This window comes from Dermacentor variabilis, chromosome 1 (genome assembly GCF_050947875.1).
Source record: "Dermacentor variabilis isolate Ectoservices chromosome 1, ASM5094787v1, whole genome shotgun sequence".
Lineage (NCBI taxonomy): Eukaryota > Metazoa > Arthropoda > Arachnida > Ixodida > Ixodidae > Dermacentor > Dermacentor variabilis.
The window spans coordinates 217,078,636-217,105,171 of NC_134568.1; the positions used below are offsets into that span (position 1 = coordinate 217,078,636).

Sequence of the window (26,536 nt, forward strand, 5' to 3'; positions counted from 1 at the left end):
CATGTCTAAACAGCGGTAGGACTAGAGAGATCACGATAAGTATACGCTGGCGTATCCGCTTATGCCGCTTTATTTTATTCCTGTTAAATGTTCATTGTTTTCCGGATGACAAGGCCGGTGAGCAGCACGAAAGGACGCCTGAAAAATATATTCTAGCATCATTATTATGCCCTAAAAGAAGACAAGAAATTCTACCAAGTACATACTGTGCTAAGTACATACCGTACATTCCTAATGAATTTCGGCATTCGAAACACGCAGGCTGAACAGATTATACATCTAGTGCATGAATGTATTGGAAACGGACCAGGCATAGCGAATGTAACAATAATGTTCGTGGATATACAGGGTCTTCCGTATTTGGCCAATGGACTTTAAAAAATTCCTGTCCACAAACTAGTCGTCTAATCGAGAGCAAACATCGCTCACAGGGTAGCATATTGTAGTCTAAGTTGTTTGAGATGTATTTAAACATCGGTACTTGGCTGCATTTTGTAGAATGAAGGAGAAGCTGCTTTCGGCTACAAGCACAGATTTTGCAGACGGGAGCCAAGCTGCTGATCCGACAGCTTGCGCCATCTGCTCTCATTTTGACGAGCACACGAACTGAATCTTCGAAGCAAGCGCGCTTCTCTCCTATTCCCCCGAGCCGCGAAGTTGCTTACCTCACCGTCCGCCAGATGGCGCAACCTGTCAGATCAGCCGCTTGGCTCTCGTCTGCAAAATCTGTGCTCGTAGCCGAAAGCAATTTCTGCTGCATTCTACGAAATGCTGGCAAGTACCGATGTTTAAATTCATCTCAAACAACTTGAACTACAATATGCTACCCTGTGAGCGATGTTTGCTCTCGATGAGGCGAGTAGTTTGGGGACAGGAATTTTTTAAGGTCCACCGGCCAAATACGGAAGACCCTATATATGCATGCATGGGGGGGCCGTCCTCCAGATTGTCTTCTTTTTTTTAATTTTAGACGAAAGTTTTTGCTTCAGCGGTAAAAATGCCAAGTGCGAGCGCCCGTTTAGTGTCAACATGTACACGGCCATCTGCAGGGAGCTCTCAAGGGATGCGAATACGTACTCTGACAGGATCTGCTAAATGTTCATGTCACGCTAAACGCGTGGGCGATATTTCGCGACGCCTTTTTCTTATTCTTACATTACAAGTGCAGCATATTCGTTGGGGCTGCACTCGGTGCCTGAATTTGTTCCTCGATATCCACTGACGTACCTGAATGTTAAGTATGTCTGTGTGCTTATATAGCCGCAACACGAAATGAACATTCCAACATATATCATAACTGAGTTGTTTCTCAACTAAAGATGCATCACCAAGGAAGTTTTGCCGATCTCGCGTGATAAGATCGATGTACTGTTTGCTTCATATGCTTGTCTCTGTCAGTGCTCTGTTTCATTTCTTAGAGCCAGTAGTAGGATATTAATGTAGTAGTTGAAGTAAATATGTACACATACGCTTTAAATATTCTGAATAGTGGCATTGAAATTTGGGTGAAGGGAAAGCAGGGCAACAATACGGGGACCAAGGTTTCCCATAGTCACGGGTAGGATTGCGTAGTTGTCATACCGGAATTATATCGATTCCGAAATCATTCCTGTTTTTAGAAGCCCAGATTGGAATAGTGACCGTTTCAGTAGGAGCGGAATTGAGTTTATAATAATTGGGATGTGAAGTGACCTTGTTTCCATAGAAGTTCCTCTACTTTTCCCCTGGCAGCATCACATTCACGCAGTTGTGTTTACAGGCAGTTCTGCCATGCTGTCTAGAATAGGAAAACATATTGTCACCTTGTGGCACTTGACAGGAATCAAAGGAATGTAATGACAATGTGTGGCCATTGCTAAAATTATCGAGTTGTCTCAGGCTTTCAACTCTATAGAATTGAAAGGAATGGACTGAATTGATGGAATGGTATGGGAACGAAAGTGACTGCAACCTTGGTCACATGCGTGAGAGGCAAGTGAACTGTATTCCAATGCCCAAGTGTTCGGTTTATCAGAATTTTGACTCTTTAGAATTGTGTGTGTGCATGTGTGTGTGTTTGTGCATACAGGCCACAGGAGATGCGTGGTTGTTGCAGCATGAGCAATTAATTGTGATGTTATTTAACAGAACGTATGTGACAGGAGGAGAAAAGAGCAAACTATGAAAATGTACAGAAATGTAAATTAACATAACTGCTGTACTGTGGTGACATTCATATTTATTACTACACTTCAGTGCAGTATGTTTTGATTATTTCTGGCTGCTGGCTTGGCATATTGGGAATGCTTTAAAAAATTTTCGTATTCACATTAGAATCCCCACGCGTGACAGTGACTATGATGGACAAAGTGCTTTTTGGCTCACAGTTCATGTTGTTGAGGCAGATCCTGGACCACAGCCAGCAGTTCTTCTTGTAGGGCTCAGCTGTGAAATTGATTCCTGGTATTTCAACATCATATTCTGCAGTTGCTTTGACTCTCTGTACAGTGTATTGGTTATTCCCTGTAATAACTTAGGAGCAGAGGTGTGGTATAGTTGTAAAACGTATACTGGTTAAATTTGTGTGCCTTGAAGATGATGTGGGTATTCCCTTCTCCCTTTTCAATTTGTGCACATCTTGTGTAACTGTCTAGACCTATGAACTATAAGAAAGGGGGTTAACCGAGGGGTCCAATCTTTATTAGTCATATCATAAGAAGCCAACCAACATTGACACCAAGGGCAACATAGGGGAAATTACTTGTGCTTAATAAACGAAATAAGCAAACAATAAGTTAATGGGACTGAAAGTGGATGAAAAAACAACTTGCTGCCAGTGGGGAACGATCCCACGACCTTCGTATCATTCCCCACTTGCGGGTGTCACACAGCGCACTATTGGTTGTGATTATGCATGATCAGGATTTAATTTCTTGGTTGCGATTAACTCCTTTGCGCAAGCTGAGGGAGAGAGCCAATTGCGATTGAAAGTGGCAGCATGACACTGGTATAACATTGCTGTTTAATTTTAATATGCACAACTAATTTGCATATTAGATGCTAGAAATGTTTGTTGGCCATGTGAAAGTATTTATGATTGCGACTTTAGGACACTTATATGAGCGACTCAAAAAGATACTTATAAATATGTTTTAACTTATTGAACTGAGTTACTGTGTAGAAAATAGATACTAGCCATAACTTCCCTCTTTATATGGAGAAATAGTTTTCTCTTTATTGAGCTTGTGCTATGGTTTTCACACCATTCATCAATTGTTAATCAGTCTTTTATTTTTATAATACTAAAGCATGGGTCGCTTTATAAGTTATGTTCATTGGAAACAACATAATTATGGGCAAATATTCTTGTCAGGAAATCTTTTGGTGCCTGTCAAGAAGCTATGTACTCATGTGCATAGCTCCATGACAGTGCCCCAGCAGTGCCCTGTCAATTAGCTAGTAAACTTAAATAATAAAAAGAAGGGACTGTAACAGTCATTTGGAGAACTGCAGAAGTAAGTACGAGTACACGGGATGTACAACCCCTTACTTCAACACGCTTAATTCTATGTTTGAGGTAAATGCTAATCATTTTCCTTATGGTAGTGTGATGCTTTCTGGTTCCACTAATCATTTCTGTTACGCACCTGGTCAAAAACCTTGGAAAAATCTAACTGTAACGCATCCACTTGGCTGGGTATCTCTAACAACCATAAATGCTTAAAAGTGATAGACACAAATTGTAAACGTCTCTCAATATATGCTGATGTGGTGACAACATATTCTGTTTGACAAAATCTCTTCTGCATTATCTGCAACTTTATGCTCCAATAACTTTCAGCAGCTCCTGACAGCACAAACAGCAGTAGTTAGTGTGAGAAAGTTGGGTTAATTGGAAACTTGATGTTATTGAATCTTTCCAGCTCATATCAGAAAGAAGAATGAAACAGGACAGGAGGCCAGGAAGAAGGAAAAGACACTCGACAAAGCTGGCTGAAGTGTGTGCTTCTGCTGACTTGTGCTATGCATTGGGTTGGTTAAGTATTTGGTCACATTTTATTGATTCCTTTTGCTTATTTTTTCCCTTTGGAGTTGAGTCGTCTACTTCTCATTTTCTTATTTTAGATATTTTGTTCAGATTAGTGAGGCTGTTCTGACCTTCAGAAGAATACCGAAACAGGGCATGCCTCTTGGAAACCTTCTACCTTGCACGATTGCTTACCTCTGAAATTTTTTCTCTGCTGTGACACAATTAGCTTTCCCAGTATGCTGGTGCCCTCAGCTGATGGCTTCATCCAAATGAATAAGCTCCAGGCCTTTTACGAGCAACTCCATGCCATGACACCTCGCTTGCAGGGTATTGCTAATGTCTGGCAGTTTGGTTGAGATGTAGTATAATGTTCATTCAGGTCGCCAGACCACACTTGTGCCATGGACCTTGTAGAGTGTTCATTCCTTGCCTTCAGTCCCAATGAGTACTTATATTTCACCACACCTTTCATGCACCAAAGGCCTTGTTCTCGATGTTGACCCCTAGTTAAGCCCATCTCAGACACTGGAGGAGCTCTCTGTGACAGCAGCATCATGCCGCTGTAGTCGAATTGCAGACATTGTGAGGTGCAGGCCCCTACAGAATCGGTTATTTTGACATTTTCGGATGCATCTTGTCTAGAGGTGGGCAAATATTGACTTCTTTGAATGCAAATACGAGTAGTAAGTATAGAATATGTAATCGAATAGTCAAAAGCTGACGCATGTATTCACAACAGGAATACTTATTTAGGTATAATTAGATACTATGTGCCTACTGGCTAGCATAAAGAAGAAAAGAAAAAAGAAAACATTGCTATCCGGGACAACAGGTCAGATTTAAACACACAATCACTAATTGTCACATAAAAAATGGCACAAATAGACTCTCCCCAGCTTTAGAGCCTGGTTGCAAACAATCTTTCCAAGCTAAAATGGCTGCTGTATGACCAGTTTTCCAAAAAAAAAAAAGGAACTGCTGAAAGACTTGTGTACCGAAGACACTTATAAAAGGACTTGTTCCAAGGAAAACATCACAGGTAGCGTGAAACATATAACTGCTACATGACTAGACCGTCAAAAAGACTAAATGACAGACTACAAGTGAAAACCACGGGTTGTCACATAAACTTCCACTGCAAAACTGAAAACAAAGCTTGGCTTACCCGTTTTGTTTTGGCATTACTTTGAAAACATTGTCGTTGTCTCGTTTTTGATAATTTGCAGTACTTTGTTTAGCAGATGGAGAACAGTAACCAAACTTTAACATTCGGTTGTTGCAAAATATTTGGTTAGTTTCGAATATGCGAAAATACTGAATAGTTCCTCTTAAAATACAAATTCATAGTTAGTGTGTAATATTCACTTTGTATTTGAAGCTTCGAACATTTGCTTACCTTTAATCTTGTCCATCTAAAGTTAAAGCATGGCACTTTGTTTTCAGGGTTCAGTCACTTGCTTTGTGCCCCCTACTGTGTTGAATAGCTGGCAGTTTTGTCACAGTGCTGCTGGTTGCAAATCCAGTTTGATCTGTTGTACCTGTGGTGAAGGACACTCTACTAGTGGTTGTATTGCTCAAAATGAGAAGTGTTGTCTCTGTCAAGGATTGCACCCAGCTGTTCACGCAGAGTATCCAGTTCATGTGCAGCAAATCCAGGTGTTAGAAATAAGCAATGGTGCCTCAGGAGAGGCGCTGTTGTGACTGCTGAAAAGAGGTATCATGGATAGGCTGGTCTCTGTGCAAAGCTTTTCGCAGGTGCGACCATTTCACCTGCACCCACTGTTCAAAAGGCAATGGCAAAAGCTATACAGCACTGAATCGTCAGCGTCTCTGTATGTCTATATCCCAGTCTGCTTACCAATGGCTCTCCTGCTGCAGGCAACTTGAGAACATAAATTTCAAAGATCCTGGATAATGTGAAAATAAGCAATGACAGTAAAGTCAATGTGCCTTCATCTGATGACAGATATGATAGCTAATTTTTTATCAGGTCCAGACCATCTCCACACATAAGACATGCAGGACTCGAGAAGTGTAGAACACGATGCATGAACTCAAGACGAAAATGTGGTCAGTCTCCCTTGAACAGTGCATTGTCTTTGTCATCTCATTTGAAGTCTAAAATGTTTCAGTCGAGTAAAATATTCAAGGATTGTATTATGGAAAAGGTAGTTTCTACTGCAATTCTCTCTTTGCTTTACAGTCTTGAAAAGTGGTGCACTGCAACTGTCATTCCTTATTTTCAAGTTTCTACAGATTTATCTTGTCTTTCTGTTCAGCTGATTCATGATATAATCATTTAGATGTAACTTAGCTTGCTCCTAAAAGAAATTTTTGTTTCAAGAACGTTTGCTTTTTTCGTTTATATGGTTTTCAGACGTGGTGTACTTGCACTTTTAGCAACTGAAGTTTGCCATTAGGCAAAGATAAAGTTGGAGCTTATGTTAGTGCAGTCCGAGATTCTTGTGATAGCTCTGTGACATCTGTGACAGCTTGTTATCCATTCTTAATCATAAATGCCTGTTTTCTTTAATGTATTCAGGATTCACGTCTCCTGGACAGTGTTATTTTTACTTGCAAAAATTGTGTGTTACTTGCTGGAGATATTAATTTCCTATCGCTGGGCATGGTGCTTAAGAATTGTCTAGATTCATAGCTTCCTACGATTGTTAGAGGTCAGGCTGCTTTTGGTTTGGATCTGGTGTTTGCAGGCCCACACTCTGCATGTCCTTTTTGACTATGCCACCAGCACAGACAATGTTTGAGTGTTTCTAGGTTATTATGCTTAGTAGCTTCATTGGGTAATCAAGTGGGCACTTGTGTATGCCACAGTGGAGTTCTAAATTACCTTATATACGCAGTTTGCATGTGTCTAAAATCTAACGTATTAGGATTTTGAGACAAAGATGTTAAGTGTACCCAAATCTAACATACACCCCATTCTTTTAATCAGAAAAAAAAAAATAGTGTCTCCCTGATTCTTGCAATCAGAAAAGAATGAATGCGCAGAATTATATTTTAAGAGAGCAAAAATGTATTCATACTCAATGTACAGATTGTCCAGATTGTCCAATGTCCAGCATTGTCCTGTCTGTTTCTACTTGTGCTAGCGTCCGTACTTGCAGGAAACCATTATATGTTCACTCAATGTACATGCATCGTCATTACTGTCAGCCAGCTTTTTGCCACTGTCAGTGAAACACAACATGTTCTCTGTGAATGGCGGCTGCATTTCAATGGGGGAGAAATGCGAAAAACACCCATCTACTTAGATTTAGGTGCACATTAAAGAACCCCAGGTAACCCTGATTTCCGGCACTATGCGTGCCTCATAATTAGGTTGTAGTTTTGGCATGTAAAACACTACAATTATTCATTAATGTTCTCTGTGCTATCCATTTCACGACCATAATGAGCATGATTCTGACCCATGCCTCAAATGACTACTGTGCCAGTTCATCCAGCAATGCATGTGTGCCTGGAACTCCAAAAACATCTGATGCAGTTTTGTTTCAATGTGTGCAATAACTTTTCCTTTATGAGCTTTGATAATGAAGTAGTGCATCACTGTTGTTTACTTATATACAGGGAAACATTGAAAGGTGTTCTGTTAACTTGCCATGACAGTGGCAATGACATTGGCTGTGATGGGAGGCTGTTGCCAACACTGCAAACATTATTTTGGTTTTTTTATCTAGTCCTGATGCGCAGACAATTGTTTGGATAATTTTTTTTAAAATATAGGTGTGCATTAAGATTGAGTAAATATGCTATTTGCGTTCGTCATTGGCTTCCCTGTATGATGGAAACTCTAAGCAATGAGCATTTGTTCAATCTTTAATGATGCCTGTAAAGAAAGCTAAATGCTTCGTACAACAATTTATAAGTGATTCCTCCTCTTCTTTGTATAACATCTGCTTGCATGACTACAGACAGAGAAAAGCTGCTTTGGAAAAATTGCTGTATAATGAAACCTCGACAAACTGGATTAACTATAAAGTCATTGCTGCTGCGTTTTGATGCACTCTGTTTAAAGAAAAGGGTGAGTATCATGTAAGCATTTCTATTTTGTTTCATAAGAAATAAATGCATGCTGTTTGCTTTTCTTCACTCCAAGAGAATAATTCTGCTGCTTGTAAATTTTGAAGCCCAAGAAGTGATAGAGCCATTGAAAGTTAATACTAGAAGGCTGGAACATCAGTTATTTTCTGAGACCACGTTGTCCGACCTGCTCTCCTCAAATGCCCCTCCACAATATTTTTGTCCTTCAAGCAAACTATAACCATTATATTTTTACCACGCTGTGTAGCCACAATCAGTGTCCTAGTGCTTTTTAGCTGTTAAAAATTGGCCTAAGGCTTTCAACGGCAGCCCTAGGTGCTGAACACATCCACTTCAACCATTTTAAAAGTTTTTACATAGTCCAAAATGATCTACTAGCCATCATCGACTGTTCCGTTAGAAGTTCAGAGCTTCTGTTGGAATGGGAATTGCTGAGATCATACCATTGCTTAAAGAAACTGGGGGACACAGGTGTGTCTTAGACGATATCAGGCCGATTGTCTTAACGTCGAATTTGGAAAAGTTAATACAAAGGGTTTTCTACATGTCTGTGCCATAAATTTTACTTATGAGATAGTACTCCTGAGTCTAGTCAAATTGGTTTCATGCTTAGGTATTCAATATAGCAGGCTCATATTGACCTTGAAAATTGTATACAACCCACACGGCACCGAAGGGTGTATGGTGTGTCAGTGACTCTTCACGCACTAAAAGATTATGATAGTGCTGAACACGTAATATTAGTCAATTGGCTGCGAAACGTTGATTTCCCCAGCTACTCTAGCATGGATTGCAGTATTCTTGAGTTCTAGAGAATTTTATTGCCTCAATATTGCATTTCATTGTTAGATACAATCAAGAGGCATTCCTCAAGGGGCAGACCTTTCTCCAGTATTGTAATGTCTTGCTCAGCTCCATTCTGCGTAATCAGGACGTGCACACTTAAGATTATATAGACGACACAGCATTTTTCTCATTGGCAAGTGACATTCACACTCTGTGCCAATATACCTACATATGTACCTCTCTGTTAAAGGGCCTGTAAACCACTTTGAGCTGGAAAAGTTGTTACTTAGTGGCAGCTGTGTATCGGCTGTTACTATGACAGCTGTGCACCAGTTGTCATACGACAGGCTTCTTGTTCATTTTCCCTGCATCTTGCTTGTACAGAGTGCAGAAATAAAATTAATGAATGAATGCATTTACAATGAACCTACAGCCACAGGAATTTTCTCGAAATGATGGCGTACTAGCAGTGTTACAAGCATTTCCTGCACAACTACAAAGTTGCCGTAGTTTCTCGCTCACCTTCGCTGCCTTCTCCACGTGTGTCTCTTCTCTTTGCTGCATGCCTCTCTATACTCCATCTCAGAAACTCTGTGCAGTGCAGCAAAAGCTGTGGATTGTGTGAGCAAGCAGAAGAGAGAAACCAGAAAGAGGGGTCCTCCATTGTTTGCCTCTGCTAGACCTCTGCAGGACGCTGACTGAATGGAAGCTGTATGAAAGGATCAGTGGTGCACAATGGGCAAGCCCCCTTCTCTTCTCGAAACACACAGCCAGTTCTTGTAGCATTCGTGCTCTCGTCCTTTGTTGATGGACCAACCGACAGCTTTTACCCTAGTGATGCAATGTGCATGGCCCTGCTGGCATCATGACATGCAAAGGATCTGGAATATCCCTGAGAGGAGCACGAGATTATTTTTTGAATTTGTGGCTTCCATGCAGTGCATAGCACTGCCATGTTTGCCAAAGGTTATAATCATGCCACTTTGTATACAATATGTCTTTTTATTTTATTTTGGAGTGCAGCTCATAGGCGCCTGTTCCTGCAGTGAGCGTTGGTGTCGGCAGCATAACCAGGCAAACGAGCACAGCGAAACATGGAAAAGCAAATGCGGAGTGCAGCGCGGGATGAAAGACAAGGAGAAAAGCAGAGGAGGAGGATATGGCGAAAGGGTGAGAACAAAAGCATAATGCGGTGACGATGGCTATGAGATGGCGCCAGAGTAGCGTGCATTGTCTGGGAGCTCTGTCGACAGTGGCTGCTGTGCATTGCGCCCATGTGTCACCCATGCGCTGGCTCTCGTGATCTCGATTAGCGAGACAGTCATGCCACACTTCGCTCCATATGCAACGTGCTTCACGAGACAGATTGTCTGCACCAGCCAATATATAAAGCAATGAAAACATGTATAGAGCTGAGCTCAAATCTTACGTTAAGGATTATCATAATTGCCAGTGAATTTTGTATTTAGTACACACTGCGGACTGAAGGTACAAGTAGGGTAGGCATCATAATCGAACAAATTGTTGGGAGCTAGATTTGGCGAAGGCAAGGAATACATGTTTTGACAGCTTGAGAATGAAGAGTCAGGTGGCTTTACTCAAAAGTAAAAGCAAGTTTTCAAGTGGCAGTGGCGACGCCCTAGTCGGGCAGCCGCTCATTGGTTCCAGGATAGAGCAGGGAACAATGACCTCCACAGAGAGGCATACTTGATTTCCGGAGCAAGGCACAATGACCCCCACGGCGCGGACAAGGAATTGACAGACGGTTGCTACAAGGGCATCCTCCCCCCCTCCCCCCCCCATAGAATGCCGGAGGTTTAGGTGTGAATGGTGGAAGGAATGAAAAGTTCATGTTCAAGATAAGCTGGTTTCACAGTCGCATGACCCTGTCTCTTCTTTGCCGTAAGCGTCAATCTTCAAGGTTTTTTCTGAACACAAAACCACATGAAAGGGGCCTTCATAGGAAGGAGTCATTGGTGGCTTGATAGAGTTGCACCGCAGAAGGACGTGCGTGGTTGTGTCCATTGTCGGGAAACTAAACACAGGCTGCCTGCAGGCAATACGTGGGGTTGTAGGTCAAAGCTGGTCGAGCCAGGAATGTAGCCTGTCTAAGTGCTGCATAGCCGCTGGTGGAGTGCCCTGCTGGGTGCCGAAAAACTGCCCTGGAATGTGGATTGCTGACCCATAGAGCATCTCTGCTGCGCTGACTCCGAGGTCATCCTTGATTGTTGTTCGCAGCTCCAGTAGTACTTGGGGTAGCCTTTCCACCCAGTGTTGTCTGTCGAGCATGGTGGTCAATGACGCCTTCAGTTGTCAGTGGAGATGCTCGACCATGTCGTTGCTCTGTGGGTGGTAAGCCATGGTGCTATGAAGGTGCATGCCAAGCTGTCTCGCCAGGGCAGAAAAATGCGAGCTTTGAAATTGTCGGCCTTGGTCAGTAGTTATGCGCAAACGGCAACCGTACCATGACACCCACGTGGCAACAAATGCTTCTGCCACTGTTTTGGCCGTGATGTCTTGTAGAGGCATTGCTTCAGGCCACCGTGAGTACCGGTCGAGACATGTGAGGAGGTACCTGAAACCTTGGCAAGGCGGAAGAGGCCCCACCAAGTTTAAATACACGTGATCGAATGGCTCTCTGGTGGTCGAAACGACTGCACCGCTAAACGCGTGTGGTGGGTCCCTTTCACGGCTTGACAGGCTTGGCAACTTCTTGCCCAGCTTCGAATATCTTTGTTGATCCCTGGCCAGACGAAGCGGTGATAAGCCTCTATGTCGCTCTGATGCCGGCATAGCTTACCGTGTGCAGTGAATCAAATATTGGCGACCGAAACTGATAGGACATGAATGGGTGAGGAGCTGCCCGTGATGTGTCACATGTGACCAATGTTGTGTAGGGAAGCGGCACCTCCACAAGCTGAAGCGGAGATGCCTTTTCCCCTCTAATTGGTGCAGCTCGGGGTCGTTTTGCTGGGCAGAGGATACACCTTGTAGATCCACAGGGCCAGCAGGCACTGCCCCGATCCGCTACAGTGCATCAGCTGCCTGATTTTCGGTCTCAGAGATATGGCAGATGTCTGCAGAAAATTTGGAGATAAAGGAAAGTTGCTGAAGCTCACGTTCTGAGTACAAGGAACTATTGTTCTTGAAAACCAAGGTCGACGGCTTGTGGTCGGTCAAAATGTAAAAGCTACAGCCTTAAAAAAATAAAGAGCAGAAATGCTTGACAGCACAGTAGATAGCCAGCATCTCCCTCCTGAAGGGGCTGTAGCGGGCTTCTGTAGTTTTGAGCGACTCTGAGAGGAAGCCTAGCGGCCTCCAGTCTGTGCCATTGTGCTGCTGCAGTACTGCACCTACTGCCGTGGTCGACGTGTCTGCAATAAGGCGAGTTGACGTGTCGAGCAATGGATGAATCAGCAACACTGCAGTCGCCAACCGGGGTTCGGCTTCCTGGAAGGAGTGTTTTTGGAGTCGTGATGCAGCAAGCCGGTAAGCGACTGAAGAACTTGCGCACAGGATGGTATGAAGTTCCTGTGAAACTTTATAAGCCCCCAGAAACTCGCGTGCATCTTTCTGAAGGAGGTTGCAGAGGGAAAGGCCTCAATTGCCCGCACCCGTGATTCCAGTAGTTTGATGCCTTGGGATGAAATGCAGTGGCCGAGAAAATCCAGTGCTTCAACTCTGAAAATGCATTTCTGGGTCTTTAGGACCAGGCCGTGTTCATCGATTTGCTCAAACAGAAGGTGAAGGTGCTCATTGTGCTCTTCGTCTGTGCGACTTGCAACGAGAATGTCGTTAAGGTAGACGAAAATGAATGGGAGCCCGCGCATAACCTTGTCCATGAACCTTTAAAAAGTTTGCGCCGCATTCTTTAAACTGTAAAGCACACAGACAAACTAAAATAGGCCAAATGGAGTAGTGATTGCCATCTTTGGAGTGTCGCTGGGTTCGGCAAGAATTTGGTTGTACGCGCTCATCAAATTGATATTGCTGTATATTTTGGTTCCTGCGAGACGAGCACCGAAGCCATGTATGTGGGGAAGGGGTTATTGATCCGGAGTAGTGATTGCATTCAAAGCTCGGTAATCATCACAAGGCTGCCAATCTGCACTGTCCTGCGTTGGAACCAGACGGAGAGGCGAAGACCAATTGCTGGAGGAAGGACGAATAATGAATAATGCCAAGCTGAAGCATGCCTTCGAACTCACGGCGGGCGATTCCAACCTCTGTCCAGCTAGCCTCCGTGGCTGGGCAGCAACAGGGGGACCGTGGTGGTGATATGATGCATCACCTTGTATTTCACGGGCAGCGCATCGTTTCAGGGCTTCGTGAGTTGCGGGCACTCGGCATCTATCTTGTCGTACGTTGAGATGGGCCAAAGCGTATGGATGCCAAATGAGGTGAGGTTGGACTGCAGGCCAAGTACATCGAGGGATATGATGTTATCCTTTAGGCTCCAATCGCGAACACTCATATCAACAATATTTACTTGCATAATGATTGCACTCACGTAATGATTGCACCCCTAAATTTTGTCATCCAAATTCATTTTCTTTTCTTTTCCGTGTAGTGATCGCACCCTGAACTTGCCGCAGCGATATGTCATGTGCCAAGTCTAGCTAATGATAATTGCGCTTACCCTCTGTCGAAGGCTGTTGAATGCTACGCAAACGACTCTTCAAGACATACAAAGCGGTCTGCATGCACCAAACATTCTTAAGCAGATGCCCTATTTCATTTCTTTCATCACTTTCTGCACTTCTATGAAAAAGAAAAGCTGCAACCAAACTTGCCTTGGCTTTATTATTTGTAGGCCTTATAATGCTCGTGGTCAAAAACAACAACAAAAAAGGTGTGTTTCGATTCTTCTCGTCTGCACTCCTGGGCATGCAACAAATCGTGAACGGCAACAATAGTAGCCATGTTTACACTGATATGTTAGAAGTGTACCCTATTTGTACGCCGACGCTTGCGACAAAGCTAAGCTATTTACCCACCCTTAGTGGAAACGTGCCATATTAGGATAGTAGTGAAGACAAATACCGCAGTTTCTGCAGCACGCCTGCCATGTATTTCTATGTCACTGGCAGCTAGGCATGCCCATCTCTGTTTCTGTCCCCTAAAAGTAGACATGGCTACATTATCGCTACAAACTTGCTGATATTAACCATATTATTCATTACTGATACGGAAGAAACTGTTTCAATGCATGTAATGTACTCACGAAGAGAAAAATTGTGTTTGGCGGATTCGGCTTGCTCTGCCGGCTGCCATATTTGTTTAGGTGTCCCGCACTATTACAGCGGCAGCCACCTGTTTGTTGACCTGTCATTCCACAGCAAACACGGGATGAAAAAAACATTTTTTTCTTCTTGCGGGAAATTTAAACCGCGTAATGATCGTGCCCTTGAATTTGCATCAATTTTTTTTACAGAGAAGTGCGATCATTATGCGAGTAAATATGGTAGGTTGAAATGGCTGAGGAAGTCCACTCCCAGTATGGCAAAGTGGATGTCGGCGATTACAAACACTCATCTGTGCAAGTGTCGGAGTCTAATGTCTAGCGTTATTGACCGGAGCCCATACAACGTTGCGGTAGTGTTGTTCACTGCGTGGAGCGTGGGCGTGGACTTGCCGCATTGGTGATCAGTGGCCATGGCGGGAATGATAGACAACTTGGCATTGGTATCGACGAAAAGATGGGTGCCGGTGATGCAGTTGGCTACGAAGAATAAGCAGCTTGCACGAAGGCTGATGTCGCATGGCACTGTTAGCGACTGGCCGGTGCGTTTCCCGCCCACGAACAGGGCTAGGTGCAGCGACTTGGTTGTTTGCGAAAGCGACAGTGGTACCAGCACAATTGCTGCAGCGAGTCTCTAGGTGCGCTGCGAGACTGTGAAGGCGAATAGCTGTGCCGAAGTTGGTTGCCAGTGTTGCCACCTGTCATCAGCTTCTCCAGTGCACTGTAAGGAGGTCGACTGTTTTCTCCAGGCGCGAGAGTTAGTCTCCTGGCTCTGAGACTCTCGCAGCAGCGATAGGTAACGGTGCCTTACACGAGCAGTCCTTAGACGAACAGACCGCCCGGCAGTTTCTGTCTCGTGTGAGTGTGGTTCTTTGTGGTATGCTGGAGTGGCGGTCAAATGTCTGTGACTTTGTTGCTTGCTGCTGGCTTCTTTTTTATGCAGCGCCTGTCTCTGCGTGTCGGCCATGTTACAGACGTGTGTCCCAGGTAGACAAAAATGCCTAACCGTCGCTGCAACTATTGTTTCGTGCCTGGCTGCTGTACAGGGTACAGCCGCGTAAAGGCACACCGAAGCCGTCCTTGCTCAATGTTCCACGAGACGAAGAACGGTGAGAACGGAATGTGCACCAATCAGATAAAGTATTGGGTGAGACCACATGTAAGGTCTGCGAGCTACATTTCAAGTCCCGATACATAATCAGAGACTATGTGCATGTAATTGATGGCAAGGAAACACGTATTCTTCGTGGAAGGCCCCTGCTATCGGAAGATGCCATCCCCACGATTCTCCCAAACCTGCCTGACCTCTTCCCATGACCACAACCAGCACATAAAGAAGAGCGACTCGCGGTTAACATATTACGTTGCTGGTTATGTCGCACGAAAATGTGTGTTAAAGACTAAGTGTGAAGCTTGCAAGCAAACTTTGACAATGCGAGCCAGTGAGGAGGGCTCAGAAGTCACAGACTTCACGCGGCTCAGGGATAAGGGAGTGCTATTGTGTCCATGTGGGGCACTGTTCTGCTTTGTTAAAACACTTGAGCACTTGTTCACGGAATGCTTTATCAAACACAAGCTACACTCTGAAAGCATCTTGGATGTACTGAGCTTGGCAAAGGCCAACTGCACGAACACAATTAGTTTCAGCGAACGCGCGGCTGAACTAACAACGAAGGTGGTCATTTTCTACCTGACTACTCGGCTGCACTTCTTTGTGAAAGGAGAATGCAGAGAAGCGAGGCAACAAGGAGACAGTGAAACTCCGAAAGATGAGTAGGTGCGCCTAAGCTAAATTTGCAACATGGGAGGGGGGGGGGGGCAATGGGCATTTGGGATGCTGTTTGGCTTCTGCAAGCTGTTAAGCAATGTTTGTGCAAGATGTGCGCGACAAATCTGTTGTATTTATTACTTTAAATAAAGTATTTATACATGTTCTGAAAAATGCTTCTTTGTTTCGGCGAATTTACTCATGCTTTGTAATGTAAGGAAATGGTCTTGTAAAGGCGAGCATGCACAAGTGCCATAGACAAACCATTTCAGATTGCATATCCATAATTACTGAAAAAATTGGTCTCCGAGCCTATGTGAGCACATGGCAAGTTTACTTTCCTGCAGCCGTGTAATGTACCATGGCAGTTTAACAATCAAACTCGATGCGGTTAGAGCAAACAGCATGACGAAAGTAACACGTCAACCCTTTGCGTATGATTAGGCAGTGGCAGTGACATAGGCAAATTAAACTTCCCATGGAAGTATAATGATTGTAAGAACAAACTGGGCAGACATTCAACATCATCGCGGGAACGACGTGCGATCTGCCCTGAGCCGTCTGCAGTGGTCCAGAGAATCACACCTTTTTATTCCTGCCAAAGTGTCGGGGTACTCTACAAATAATCGGCAGCGCAGAACCTGGCAGTCTACTTCGAAGTTAAATGGTAAAAGTAACTCTGCCCGCTAGGCAGCTGCCGTGTCCCAGAGCTGCTACACTGAAGCTTCAGGAGGGACCTCTTTCTACATCCCCTCTCGGCGGCAAGATAGAACACACCAGGGCGCGCCCTCCTCTGGGCGCCAAAGCCTTTTAGTACACTATAGTGTAGGTATCACTGCCGCCATCTTGCGTGTAGTTCAGATTCTCCCACCAGGCGATGGCACTCAGTCAGGTTTCGGAAAAGGGAAAAAAATATGCTCTTAGCCGTCGCAGCATACTCCAGTTTGTCCCTGTTGCGACACTGCAACAGGTGATTTGCTGTAGTTGAGAAAAATGCCCCTCGCCTCCCTTCTTTTCAGGACGAGTTGTGACAGGCAGCATTGTCATTTTGTTGCTGCCCATGGTGGCCTTCTCACTGCTGATGCTTTCAACAGTGGCTCGGTTGAAGCTTTCTATATGTAAAATGGTCGGTGCTGCTGATTGATGGTGGCTATAGGTGTGGTAAATGGTTCGTCACTGCCACTTTTTGACATGGCTGTCCTGTGAGTGCGGGCCACTGCTTCGAAAACCGTATTGGTAGATGGCCTGCTGACGCAGTGCTCACTGCCCCGGCGGAACACTACACTAGCTGTAATAGTACAGAGAAATTGAGACTGAAATGGACGGAACCTTGAGTGATGTTGATCACCAATTATTTTTGTTCCTTTTTCTTCCTAGCGTCTACATTTTTTTCAGTATTCTCCAGAGTACAAGCCCGCTAAACAAAAGTTTTAGGCTGGAAATGATAAGCATAGCTTTGTGCCTATAAACAGATAGATAAAAGAAGGGAAGGAAATTGTTACTGACTGCAGTAGCTATATATAGCGCAGTCTGCTGACACCTGAACAGCGGTCAGCAGCAAGGGCGGGGGTAAAAGAGTAGGGGGAGAGGTTAGTATGGAGTAAAAAAGAACTATAACAGAGCGACTAAGTAAAAAGAAAAAAAAACAGACAGTTTGTTTGTGCAATGACTTCCTCGAGACACTGGCACTGTTAGGTCCCACGGAACAGCCAGGTAGCGAGGCCTGACTGTTGTGTATGCTGGATGAGCGGGCGGAGGTTTCTGGCGGCCGCTGTCAAATGCGATACGCTCAAATTTCGCAATTACGAGTATTGTAATCATCAGCTAACTTTTTTCGGGACCAAATTAAAGGGAGAACGCTATGAATAGTCCTGCCCATGCTCGAACATGAACACTTTGCGAGGATCACAGCTAAGGTCTAACTTCAGCAGCTGAACGCTATATGAAATAATGGGCCACAATGGCAGCTCGTATTTGTCATCATGAATGTGGCAAGTAGCAAATGTGTCACCTGCATCTCTTGACGAAATCACAGAGAAGAGCATGCCTTCAAGGGATTAAGTGTGGTTTGGTTTGTGGTCGCCTGGAACAATTGCAGCTTGCCCTTGTGTTTGACTGTAAAGTAGCCAAGGTCTCTCTCTACTTTGGTTGAAAAGACTCTATGTATAACCCATTTTTAAAAAATTACCTGTGAAGCCCTTTCTCATAGAGACGAAGGACGCCTCAGTACAGTATACCTGAAATACCTGTTCTAGTGAACCCGTGACAGTGACAGCACTGCCGGCGTGACGCCTTCACTGTGCGAGAATGTTACAATGTCGTGACTGTGGTAGACCATGCGATTCAAACGCATGGTGCCCAATGGAAACAGGATGAACCTACACTGGCCTCATTTGTGCTTAAAAGTGGGCCTTAATGACAATGAGGCAGTATGCACAAAGACATCAAAAAAGGCCAGGTAAGGGGCACGTTCCAAAATGCCGAGGGAACGGGTCTAACTCAATCGCCTACTCGGGCAGGGCAAACGTCTTCTAGTTCCGAAAAATTTTCATAATCTCACTGTGGGTTTATTTAAAGAACTTCAACGTCGAACACAATCGTGTGGTCGTTCCTTAGTGGAGAAGTGTGGTCTACGTATTTGAAATATCGTAACGATGGTTATGGGCCCTTTCCAAAGAGAGCCATTGTAGTCGATATTACTACTTTTGGTCCTTTTTAAACGAATGATGAGTGAATTGCCCGTATCTTACTATGCAACCTGGTACAATGCTATATAGCACTGAGAGATTTCAGGTTTATATTTTATCTTTTCTTGATCACATGCCAATTTTCATATCTCTCAATCTCACTCCGAATTCCCAACGACAACCGGACCAAACGTCATTTTATCGAGTTATAAATGATCAGACGTTATGCGAGTTCAAGGAATGCTTATCTATTCTTAACTGGGAACATGTTTTTGAGGAAACCGACCCTGATGAAGCATACGAAAAATTTTTAGAGATATTTACTGACATTTATAATGCTTCCTTTCGACTGAAGAAATTCTCCCAATCAAAGAAAAGTAGAAAACCATGGGTCGACAAAGATATGTTGCAATTGATAAGAAAACGAGATAAACTTTACAGACTGTTTTTAAAAAGTAGGTGTCTTGAAGCGCTGAAAACGTTCAAAAAATTTAGGAACTTCGTTACAAAGCAACTTCGCATCGCTAAAAAGCAATATATTTATAACCGATTCAATTCAACTGGTGGACAGTCCGAAAAAGTTTGGAAGGTTTTAAAATCTATCTTTGGTAATTCTTCCGAACCGACCACAAAAATTATTCATGAAGGGATTGAATTAAAAGGTGCTGACCTAGCAGATGCCTTTAATGACTACTTTCTTTCTTTTGCGGACACATCAAACAGCGATGTAAATCTGTCTAATATGAATGCCCGAAATAGCGAAACAATATTTCTAATGCCGGTTACAGTAAATGAAGTAATTACAGAATTTTTATCACTCAATAATAGTAAAGCTACAGATGCGTCAGGTTTCCAGATACAGCCCATAAAATTTACTATCGACATTCTTGCACCTTGCCTTGCCCATATCTTCAACTTATCTTTAGTTTCCGGCGTTTTCCCGCGTCTTATGCAAAGGGCAAAAGTTATAGTAATATATAAAAAAGGGAACAAAAATGTAGTGGGAAACTATCGCCCGATATCCATCTTACCTGTGTTTTCAAAAGGCCTCGAAAAAGTTGTTCTTAAACGGCTATCTTGTTTTAGTGAAAGATATAACATTAGCACTACAGCTCAATATGGCTTTCGTAAAAACAGATCTACTAAGTTAGCTCTCCTTGCTCAAAAAGAATTCATACTAAAAAATTTTGAATAAAAAAACATGGTACTAGGATTATTTCTAGATTTTTCAAAGGCGTTCGACCTTGTTAATCACTCTGTGCTGCTTAAAAAATTGGATCATTACGGTATTAGAGGCATAGCCCATATGCTGATTGCCTCATACTTGCGACATAGGTCTCAGTTTGTTAGTATTGCCGGTGAATGCTCCCAGTTGAAAGCGGTAGCTTCCGGCGTTCCGCAAGGGAGCATTTTGGGTCCGTTTCTTTTTGTTCTTTATGTCAATGATATTGTCCACATCGACAGCACTGCTAAGTACATAATTTACGCAGATGACACCAGCTTGTTTTTTTCGGGTACTTCAACTGCTGATCTCGCAAATCGAGCTAATAAAACCTTAAAAGAAATAAATACTTGGGCGGTTGATAATCACTTAAGAATTAACGTTAGCAAAACTGCAGCAGTCATGTTTCACCCACGTCACAAACACTTTGAACCTCCTCTAATTGAATTAAACAATACCAGAATAGAATTTGTGCAGTCTGTGAAAACTCTGGGCGTTTACTTTGCAGCAGATATGTCGTGGAATGATCATATTAATTACGTAGTTCAGAAACTTTCCAGAACAGTTGGTATCATGCGCCGCAATTGCTTTAATTTTCCTACATCAGTTAACTTGTTACTTTACCACTCTTTGTTCTCTTCCATAGCCAACTACGGATGTATGGTGTGGGCAACAACAACAGCTGGAAACATTAACAAACTCACTGTCTTACAAAAACGTATTATACGCATTGCATGTAAAGTGCCGTATTTCTTCCACACTGCAGGCCTTTTCCATCAACACAACATTATACAGATGAAGTCCATGTATAACTACAGACTGTGCTATAAATATAAACTCGCCATGATGAAAAATGATGACTCCTTGCTTAGACTTGCTGGGTTAGAGCAGAGCAGAACTTTGTATGATACCCGCACAGCAGAACCTTGGAATGTTAAGAAATGCCGCACAAACTATGGCAAACAAATGTTGCAGCATACCTTACCGACACTTCTGAACCATTTGTACTGCTACGAGAATATTGATTTATCTAATATTTCTCTGAAAGAATTGCCCCAAATGTTCGTGTAGTTTTGTACTGTACAAGTACAATGTACTGCGTACTGAACGTGCATGTCTCATTCTCTGTACCGAACGTACGTGTTTTTGTTTTTTTTTGTTTTTTTTGTTTTTCTCCTCACGTTTTGTTTGTTGTTGTACTCCGCCGCCGTCAATGCTGCACTGTAAGAGGAAGCCAGGACCTCTCAAGCTGTCTATACAGCTTTTTCCCTGGCTGTCCTCGCAACACCAGTTGCGGAAATAAACCTTCAAACCTTCAAACCTTCAAACCTTTATTGCACTCAGACATTCAAAATGTATATCTAAAAGCATAATGCGAAGGCTCTTGCCTTTGAATGTGTGTGATAAAATTGTAATAGGAAATTTCAATGATTAGGACAATTTTTATACTATAATGCGCTGCATGGAAGCCGGGCAGTTTCTTCCAGGCAGCGCATTTACTCGCACGAAGTGCCGTACCATGGCGGCCACAAGACGAGCTCGCAGCTGGCAGAACGAACGTTGCACTAGTTTTTCACGAGCGCTGTTATCAAAGGATGCTCGAGAGTAAGAGACGTGCTTCCCTGGCCCTCTTTATCCTTGGTGCAAGTGAGCAGCGGCACATGCCAACAATGGCAGTGCCACGATAGCGGAGCGCAGCCGCTCCCCGGCTGTTCATAGTGGCCTTAAGTTTTTTGACCAAGACTGTACATATCTACATATACATGTTGGTACATTGGTACATATGCGCGCTGTTCCCAAGTATTTGCATAGGTATATCATTCCCTCTTCTTGACTGGTAATTTTCCTCCCAACTTGCATCCACCTTCCTTGTAGAAAATTGTGGCAGTAATTCTAGCCCTATGAAAACTAATGACATTAGCATATTCCGCAGTGGTTGTCCTGATTTTCTGTATTGCTGCTTCCACTGCTTTAGCGACTAACTGGATTTGTGAAAGTTCTGGTTATTAGTGCCTTCCAAGTTAAATTTTGTCCAATTAGTTCTGTCGTTAGTGTGGGTGCCAGGCTTTAAGGGCTTATTGCTTAACGAAGTGCCAGATTCATTGGTGAAGACATCGCTGATTGGTCCAGTTATTCCGTTTCTTTCTCTGTCAGCATTTTTCATGGCAGCTACATTTCAGATGCAAATGATGATGCATGAACTCTTTGACTCATCGCTAACATATTCCCAGAATTTTCAGCACTTAATGTGTCCCTGGAGTAGTAAACTCTGCTAAACACAGGGACTAAGTCGCTGTGGCTAGGGTATGTTGCTACTGCAGGTTCTTTAATTTTTGCTTACACTTAGTTGATATCATGCCCTTTCTTCTCTGTTGTTTTTGCAGTGACGATGAAGCCATTCATCACATATTTCATTCCTGCTGAAAATTTCCAAATATTTTAAAAAGAACCTCGAACATACTGCATCATCATTTAGGACTTGATTTAACTGTTCATGTTATGCTGTCCTTGGGTGCCTCAGTCCTTGGACACAGTGATGGCAATGTTTTTTTCAGCTGTTCAGGACATCGGATTTCCTTGCCAACATCAGTACTCTTTTCTTCTTTTTTTTCTTTTTTCCATCAACCTGTAATCTTCAGTTCCATCTGTGTTGCTGCTAGCCAGATGTTATTAAACTTGTGCTACACTTCTTTTTGATTTAAATGAGCTCTAATCATTTGTATTTTTCTGCGCAATTCTTGACGAATCTCTTTGAGTAGGTATGTGCCATCTCGACAAAAACGACTACGCGATACACTAATGTCACTTGTGTCCTGTTCTCATGGCCTCTGTCTTTTATAAGCAATGAAAATATCCACTGATGTATATTGCATAGCGATTGGCTACTGCAAGATGGTTACTTATTAAAAATATATCGGCACACATGCTGCAAGTCATAACTCAAGAAAATGCACCATGTGTGATTGGGGGACATGGTAGCTCTGGAAGGGAAAAACTTCACAACTAGGGATTTTTCAGAACATTGCAAATGTCTTAGGCTTGTTTGCCAATATCTGCCATGAAGCAAAAGTTTTGCAGAGTATGTAGCTTCCCTGCTGATGAATTGTTTCAGATCATTTGTAGTGTAAGCTTCATTTTTTGTTTTGTCATGTAAAGTATTGAATAAAATCAAGTTACTGCAAACGTTACTGATTATTACTCATCGCACATTTTTAAAGATAATCCTCTGCAAAATGTCTGAGTCAACTCGCCTGCAGAGCAAAAATGCTTCTTCGTTACTGCACAGATTGTCTTGGAAGCAGAAAGTGCATGCAGGACTAGATAGAGTGTTTGGCTGCTGGAAACACCTCACCTCAATTTTCATGCTGAGGGCAACAATTTTTTCTAATGCTTGGTGGATGGGTAGCGGTTGACCTGACCACATGTTACAAGATGTCGTCCTGCACTATGCATCCGGAGTTTTTGATCTGTAGGGACATTACTTGTAAGGCTTTTGCAAAGGGTTCTTACATCAGGTAGCAAACAAACAAGAGTAAACCTTTATAGCCAGGGAAACAATTTTTGGATAACTAAGATTGTGAAAGACTTGACTGCCTGTGCATATCAGTTCAATACTCGAGTGACTGCTGGTGAGCCAACCTACTCCAGTGGCAGATTATCACTGCAGCTGGTATTGCTACTACACAGCAGTAGTACCTGTAGGCAGAGTGAGATTATGAAGCAATCTCTGTTAGTTATTTATTTTTTTCTTTTTATTGCATGATAACTTGCAGGGATGATGCTGCAATTTTCAGTAACCTCCAGGTTTATTGTCTTCACTCATGCGAAGTTTTTACCTGTTCGTGGACATCACCATGCTTGTGTTACTATAACCTGATGTGTGGCAGTTAATGCTCGTTATAATGAACTGTAATAATACAACAAGAAAGGTTACATCTCAATTCTCGTCTAAGCTGTGGTATATTGTAAAATTACAGAACTCCACATATATCACTGTCTGGTGTTTGAATATTGGAACCTGGAGGTAGGCGATCACAAAGATCGAAAATAAAAAGATAAGAAAATGGAAAGGGAGAAGAGCCTACAGTAACGGTGTGAACACAATAGCTACACAGTAACTTGCTGTCTGCCCTTTTCCAGAAGCTGGCTGCCAACAAATGCCACTTTTCCATGGTTTCCTTGCACAATGGCAAGTGGTTATCCTGTGGGCGAAAGAATGGGTTCAAGAAATATTTCTGCCTTTGCGGCCAGCTTACTGCCGTGATGACCAGCCCAAGTGCCTCATTTAGGCTGATGACAAAAACATAGGCTGCGCTTTGTTATCACGCAAAATAATGGTGTTTGAACAAATTGATTTACTAATTGTGTATTTTGTCACAAGCAACAGCCATTGTCAAAGCTCTAGCACGAATGAAAGTTGCTATGCGAGGCATGTTCAATTCGGAGCTGCCATCTGGCTGCACGTGCTTTGCAGTCTGGGCGCCACAAATAGCAGTCTCTGTTCTGTTTTGTGCGAATTGATGTGATTAGAAGGCAAAATGAAGCTTGCCATCAGTGTGCTCGTTTCTTAAAAGCTGTGTTTTCCGCAAGTTGCCAGAAAAAGTTGCTTGTAGCGCATTGCTTCATGCACACATTGCCGCATCCAAGTACGCTGCATATGCATTATTTAGACAAAAATTGCTCAAAGATTCCTCTGTTTCAGTTGGGATTTGGGGCAGGAATAATATAGTTAGACCAAACTAAGTGAAAAGAATGCTCTGTTGTATCGGAAATTATGTTGTATGTGTATCCGTTGTACGGGGAGTTGACTTACTAGGGGTTTCAGTAAATGCTTCAGTAATTCTCAAAAACAGTGCTGTATAGATAAAGAGCTTATTTTTCAGTGACAGATTATTGCAGAATAGAAGCCAGTTGGTTTTTAAAGCATGTCCACTTAAAACAGGGTTGCAGCTGCACTTCCTAATGTTGAGTTCCAAATGTCCGGAAACTGAACAGTGAACATTAAGATTGAGGATAGTGCTAGCATTTGGATTGTTTTTTCTATTACTAGAAACATTCTTGACTACACAGATTAATCATGGCACTTGGCTGACAATGGTGTAAAATAGAGCATGAAAATAAACCTGTGGCTTGTTTGGAAGACATTATCTAGGTAAGTGATACCCGATACACAGGGTGTTTCACGTAACTTGAACCATGGATTTAAAGAAAATGGTTAGCCACAGCTGAATGAAACCAACGGCATATGGTTTACCATCGTGTGGCGCTACTTAGAGTATTTTTTATATTCTGCTTAATTAATTCAATAACTAAGATGAATTATGCAAAATTTTTAATATTCACTTTAGGGCCAAGTGCATCATGTTGCGTTGTAGAGGGTATTCAAAAACGAACAATCCAATTTCTTGTGCCAACGTACATGCTGCGTGGTGATTTTTTTCGGCGTTTAAAGAAAGCCTGCGAAATATAAAATAAAACCACGTGACTGCGCTCACATGCTGTCGTATTGCAGTGCTCTCAGCCACGCTTTGTACGAAAGTACCGTGTACGTGGACTGTGACGGAGTGAGTGGCTGCGGCTATTGGCATCAGCTTAACAGTGCGTCAGCGTCTTTGGCGGTGGCACATGGAAAGGAAGCACCATCGTCCCTGATAAGCGATAGGCTCGACGCACAGTTGAGAACACTGCAATACGATAGCGCACGAGCGCAGTCGTGTGGTTTTATTTCATATTTCGCAGGCTTTCTTTAAACGACAAAAGAAATTGACATGCAGCATGTACGTTGCCACAAAAATTGGATCGGTTGTTTGTGAATCCCCTCTACAACGCAATGTAATGCACTTGGCCCTAAAGTGAATATTAAAAATTGTGCATAGATCATATTAGTTATTGAACGAATTAAGCGGAATATAAAGAATACTCTAAGGAGTGCCACATGACGACAAACAATATGCCGTTGGTGTCGTTCAGCTGCGGCTTACCACTTTTTTATAAATCCTTAGTTCAAGTTACGTGAAACGCCCTGTATGTGGCAATGTGCTGGTTGGCAAGTTGTTTTAGTAACATGCTCAGGGAACATTTATATACTCTCTTTACAATTTACAGACATCTATGCTTAATAGGAATCTTGAGAATAGCACAATTTTGAGGTATTCATCTTTGGAAAGCTACCACACACAACATTGGTTCGAGTTCCTCATACTTTATTCTTCAGAGAAATTGCGAAGGCATTTGGGAAAAGACAAACGTAATGCCAATGCTATTTCTTTGCAAGTTTGTGGACATACATTGAAAATGGTGCTAGTCTTTGGTTACATACTATGCTGGCATGCTTCAGTGCCATGAATATTGGTTCATTTCAGCAATTGCAGCATGTTCTCTTCAATATTTATGTAACGGTTAATTAGTGAAATAAGTTAACCCATATCATAAAGCCTGAACCCCATTCCACACAAAGAAACATGGATGAACTTGTTCGCCTTAATTTCTGGCCATGGAGAGTGCATTCATACAAAAGGAAGTGACGTTATAGCAAAGATGAATTAGTGTAGTAACAAATAATGATTTGTTTCTTGAACTACCTGCATCTGAAAACTTGCTCCAGCATTTACTATATAAAAAAATGCTGCTATAAGATTTGCATTAACTTTCCCACGCTTAAATTGGAGTTCGGAGGTGTCAAAGTGAGTGCATAAGAAATGATATGTTGGGCTATGTGGAGCTAAAGAGTGAATAAGTGATAATCACATTTTTGACATTT

General features: G+C 42.8%; 1 protein-coding gene across 15 annotated transcripts; it reads left to right on the forward strand.

Moving 5' to 3' along the window:
• Positions 1–25,003, forward strand: LOC142557148 (uncharacterized). 15 transcript variants are annotated; one of them, XM_075668813.1, is made up of 5 exons: positions 1–117; positions 3,903–4,011; positions 7,942–8,051; positions 9,881–10,027; positions 22,161–25,001. In XM_075668813.1, exons 1-5 carry the CDS (start codon positions 88–90, stop codon positions 22,161–22,163), a joined length of 399 nt encoding a protein of 132 aa, XP_075524928.1. In that variant the 5' UTR covers positions 1–87; the 3' UTR covers positions 22,164–25,001. The 15 variants fall into 15 exon arrangements, 2 of the variants coding, with proteins under 2 accessions (XP_075524928.1, XP_075524919.1); XM_075668804.1 differs by lacking the exon at positions 22,161–25,001 and adding an exon at positions 15,043–16,273; XR_012822734.1 differs by lacking the exons at positions 1–117; positions 22,161–25,001 and adding exons at positions 534–855; positions 15,043–16,278 and having other exon boundaries at positions 7,942–9,596.
• The last annotated feature ends 1,533 nt before the right edge of the window (positions 25,004–26,536 follow it).